Raw genomic sequence first — 4,965 nt, forward strand, 5'->3', positions numbered from 1 at the left:
TTGTACTCCTTCCTGACCAATCAGGATGTCTTTTATCTATTTATCTTGACTAAGTACCCTGGCTCAGATCTCCAGTACAGTGTTGAAGAGAAGTGGTGGGAGTGAGCATCCGGCCGTGTTTTTAATTTTGCATTTAATAGTAGTACCAAGTACCTTGATTATGTGTGAGTTACAAAGGTATGTTAAAGAAAGATTAAAGACACCTGAGTGGCTCAGTTAGGTAAGCATCCAACTCTTGATTTCAGCTCAGGTCATGATCTCAGAGTCATGACTTACCCACCCAGGTGCCTCATAAATAAATAAATCTTAAAAGAAAAAAAAAGGGGGCACCTGGGTGGCTCAGTGGGTTAAAGCCTCTGCCTTCAGCTCAGGTTATGATCTCAGGGTCCTGGGATTGAGCCCCGCATCGGGCTCTCTGCTCAGCGGGGAGTCTGCTTCTTCCTCTCTCTCTCTGCCTGCCTCTCTGCCTACTTGTGATCTCTCTCTCTGTCAAATAAATAAATAAAAATTTTAAAAAAATTAAAAAAGAAAAGAAAAAAAAAAAGATTCCCGGGAGCCTGGGTGGTTCAGTGGGTTAAGCCTCTCCCATCAGCTCAGGTCATGATCTCAGGGTCCTGGGATGGAGCCCCGCATCGGGCTCCCTGCTCAGCTGAGAGTCTGCTTCTCCCTCTCCCTCTGCCACTCCTCCTGTTTGTGATCGCTCGCTCTCTCTCTCTCTCAAATAAATAGATAAAATCTTAAAGAAAAAAAAAAGATTCTTTCTCTCCCTCTGCCCCACCCTCCCTGCTTGCACACACTTTCTCTCTAAAAAAAAAAAAGAAAGAAAGAAAGAAAGAAAGAGAAAATATGAAATACAGATTAAAGGGGGGGGCTGTGCTCATGGCCATGACCAGTTGGCCGGACAACGAGAGGCCCATGAGGTTCCATATTCTTCTATCTACTTTGTACCGTTGAAAGTCACAAAATAGAAAATGAGAAAAAGTAAAATAAGGAATACGTAGAGCCAGAAAGAAAGAACTAAGGAAATGAAGAGAGTAGTAAGGGAAATTGAAGGTCCCTGAGGAACTGGAGCCCCAGCGGAATGTTGGAACATTCTGCTGCTACCATCCAGGTCAAAATACTTTCCTCACCTGGGCCCTACCCCTGCCCAGTGGCTCTTTCCCATGGTACCAGCCAGCCAATAGGCTAAGACTTATCCCTTAGGTCTCTTTTAACCTAGAGCCGTTTTGTTTTAGTGGCACTGATTTGTGGAAGAGGCCAGGCCAAATATCCTGCAGAACATTCTGGATTTGTTGGGCCTCTTCCTCAAAGTGTTGTTTAGCTTGTCCCTCTATCCCCTACCTCTGTATTTCCCATTAACGAGATTTACCAGGACAGTCTCCTGTTACCGGCTGCTTAGGCTATGCTCAAATTTTCCATACTACAGTCTTGCAAAGAACGTTCTTGTACGTTTCTCCCTTTTTTTCTCTTTAGACAGAGTGCGTGCGCAAGAGAGCGCGTGTGTGCCCCCAGACTGGGGGGAGCTGGAGGAGGAGAGACTCGCAGAATCTTAAGCAGGCTCCATGGCCCAGCGCGGAGCCCTAGACGGGGCTCAATCCCACGACCCTAAGATCATGACCTGAGCCAAAACCGAGTTGGACCCTTAACCGACTGAGCCCCCCCAGGTGCCGAAGGGGAAGTTCTTCATCAGACGCACCAGACTGCTCTCTGCAGGGACTGTACCGGTTCACACTCCCACCCGGGGTGCATGACAGTTAAGTACCCACTTGTCAGACTCTGGCCAAAATGTGGTCACATCAGACTTAAACTTCTGCCGGCCTGATGGGTATAAAAAGTCCCTCCTCGTGCTTGGTTCCCCTTTTTGTGATCACCAGGCTTCGTCTCACACGTCTGCTGAACTTTCAGGCTAAGGGAGGACACTGAGCGAGAAGAATCCATAGGATCCATAGGAGCCATAGGATTCAATCCATAGGACTTGCCAAATAGTACAATTTTCTATATCCACAATGAAGGGAATTCATATACTATATATTTTATTGGTTTCATCCATTCAACTATTTTTATTAAATTCTTGAAAGATTTTATTTATTTGTTTGACAGAGAGAGAGAGAACACAAGCAGGGGGAGCAGCAGACAGAGGGAGAGGAAGAAGCAGGCTTCCTGCCGAGCAGGGAGCCCGACACGGGGCTTGACCCCAGGACCCTGGGATCATGACCTGAGCCGAAGGCAGACACTTAACTGACTGAGCCACCCAGGACCCCCTCAACTATTTTTAAAAGCAGACAGCTGAGATGCATGTACTATTTGCTTCCCATCATGAATGACACCCTGGAGCCATCCCATGGGCCCCGGGACAGAACCCTCCGTCGCCGCTAACTGCTGCACAGCCCGCCACCCCATTTCAGCCAGAAGCAGCCAGAGCGGTCGTCGCTGCACTCGGTAATGCCCCATTACTACTCCAGGGGGAAGGAGGAGGAAGGAACAGGTGGGGCTAGGTAGGGAGAGAGAGACACGGGACCATGTGCTGAGGCTCCCAGAATTCCCAAAAATGTAGAGGTGTGGGGAAACCAGAGATAAGGGACAAAGTGGACCACCCTGCCCTAGGTGTGGGGGCTGGGTCGTGGGGGGTGTGTCTTTATGATAATCACTTGTGACCACAAAGAATAACCAGACCCCAAGAAGGCAGTAAGCCGTGGAAGGTGTTACCAGTAGAGGCCTTAAAAGGATTTAAGTTCCCTGCTTAGCTTTCTGTGAAAGACCGACCCTGAAGGCGCTTGTTGACAACTCAGTCAAGACCCCTCTTGCTCCTGAGAGGTTTTTCTGTATCCCTGTTCAGCAAACTTCTATCGCTTTACTCCAAAAGAAAAAAAGCAGACAGCCAAGAGGCACCTGGCTAGCTCAGTCCGTGGTACGTACAACTCTTGACCTTGGGGTTGGAAGTTCGAGCCCACGTTGAGTGCAGAGATTACTTTTAAAAAAGTAAAATGGGGGGCGCCTGGGTGGCTCTGGGTTAAAGCCTCTGCCTTTGGCTCAGGTCATGATGCCAGGGTCTTGGGATGGAGCCCCGCATCGGGCTCTCTGCACAGCGGGGAGCCTGCTTCGCACCCCCCTCCACCTGCCTCTCTGCCTACTTGTGATCTGTCTGTCAAATAAGTAAATACATAAATCTTAAAAAAAAAAAAAGTAAAACTGGGCACCTGAGGGGCCCAGTCAATTAAGCACCTGATTCTTGATCTCAGCGTTGTGAGTTCAAGCCCCACACTGAACTACTTAAGATTACCTAAAAAAAAAAAAAAAAAAAAGGTGGGTAGATGATTTTTTTTAAAAAATCCAATGTATTTATTTAATATATTCATCATGAGGGCTCAACCAGAGACTTAATTTAAAAAACAGAAACAAGGGGCGTCTGGGTGGCTCAGTGGATTAAGCCGCTGCCTTCAGCTCAGGTCATGATCTCAGGGTCCTGGGATCGAGCCCCACATCGGGCTCTCTGCTCAGCGGGGAGCCTGCTTCCTCCTCTCTCTCTGCCTGCCTCTCTGCCTACTTATGATCTCTCTCTCTCACTGTCAAATAAATAAAATAAAATCTTTAAAAAAAAAAGAAAGAAACAAAACAAAAATGACACCACAGTTTAAGATACACAGTCCTAGATAGAAATGAAGAAAAAGACAGACTGTCTAAGGAGAAAATAAAAAGACAACACAAGGAGAGAGGCTGGACAGTCAGGGATCTTGGCTGGAGACCTGCTTTGAGTAGGTTTCTTGCAGATACTTCTTAAAGGCTGTGGGGTTTTTCCAGAGCTCAGCAGCGTGTGTGTTCAAAGGACAATCAATGTCTGGTTCTCCTAGCAGGCTCTGGACGGACAGCAGGACGGTCCTGACATCATACAGGGCTGACCACTTGTCCTTCAGGATGTCCAGGCAGATGTTCCCCTGGGTGTCCACGCTGGGGTGGTAGCAGGGTGTGAGGAATTTCACCGCGGGCGCGTCGTAGGGGTAGCCACTGGGGAACTCCAGGGAGAGCTTATACCGCAGGTCTTCATACACTGTACCAGCTGCTCCATGGATGGTCCCCACCCACTTGAAAAGGTTGTCTGATTCAGGGAAGGCAGAAATTCCTTTGTCGCCGGACATCATGAGGGTCATCAGCTCCTGCTGTAGCCTCTTGCCCACGGGGCCACGGGCGGCGCCCCCGCTGGGCTCGGCTCCTTTGCGGGCGGCGGCGACGCTGGCCGTAGCTGGGTCGCGGTTCTGGGAGGCCATCCCGGCGGCGCGAGGAGGTAGACAGAACTCAGAGAGCACGACTGCAACTCGATGATTTTTTTTTTAATTCTGATTTTGGGGGTGACTGGGTGGCTCGGCTGAGCAACTGCCTTCAGCTCGGGTCATGATCCTGGGGTCCTGGGATCGAGTCTCACATCACATCGGGCTCCCTGCTCAGCTGAGGGGGGAGGGGGGTGTCGTCAGCTCCTCCCCTGCTCCTTCCCCGGCTCATGCTCTTCCTCCCTCTCATTCTCTCTCTCTCAAACAAATAAATAAAATCTTTTAAAAAAATAATAAAAAATTCTGATTTTTTAAAAAAGATTTTATTTACTTATCTGACACAGAGAGAGAGAGATCACAAGCAGGCAGCAAGGCAGGCAGAGAGAGGAAGGGAAGCAGGCTCCCCGCTGAGCAGAGAGCCCGATGCAGGACGATGCAGGACTCGATCCCGATGCAGGACTCGATCCCAGGACCCTGAGGTCATGACCTGAGCCGAAGGCAGAGGCTTAACCCACCGAGCCACCCAGGCGCCCCTTGCTCTTTTTTTTTAAATCTGTAATTTAAGAAAAGGAAGAGTGTTGCTTTGGAGACTATGTGTGAAGCGCTAGGACGCCGCTGGTCAAGCGGAGAGAGGCCTTGAAGACCTTCCCTCAGAAGCTAACGCGCCGCCAGCGGACAGACGCGCTTGGCCGACCATATGCTC

At 49.4% G+C, this 4,965-nt stretch overlaps 1 protein-coding gene across 1 annotated transcript; it reads right to left on the minus strand.

Moving 5' to 3' along the window:
- Window positions 1-3,623: 3,623 nt before the first annotated feature.
- LOC123944568 (ubiquitin-conjugating enzyme E2 C-like) lies at window positions 3,624-4,271 on the minus strand. The gene has a single exon (XM_046009783.1). It carries the CDS (start codon window positions 4,260-4,262, stop codon window positions 3,723-3,725), a length of 540 nt encoding a protein of 179 aa, XP_045865739.1. The 5' UTR covers window positions 4,263-4,271; the 3' UTR covers window positions 3,624-3,722.
- Window positions 4,272-4,965: the final 694 nt, after the last annotated feature.

Source organism: Meles meles, chromosome 6 (genome assembly GCF_922984935.1).
Source record: "Meles meles chromosome 6, mMelMel3.1 paternal haplotype, whole genome shotgun sequence".
In the NCBI taxonomy this organism is placed as follows: Eukaryota; Metazoa; Chordata; class Mammalia; order Carnivora; family Mustelidae; genus Meles; species Meles meles.

Bases quoted from the DNA above. Each gene is read 5' to 3' on its own strand.
- LOC123944568 (XM_046009783.1), bottom strand. From the start codon at position 4,262: ATGGCCTCCCAGAACCGCGACCCAGCTACGGCCAGCGTCGCCGCCGCC.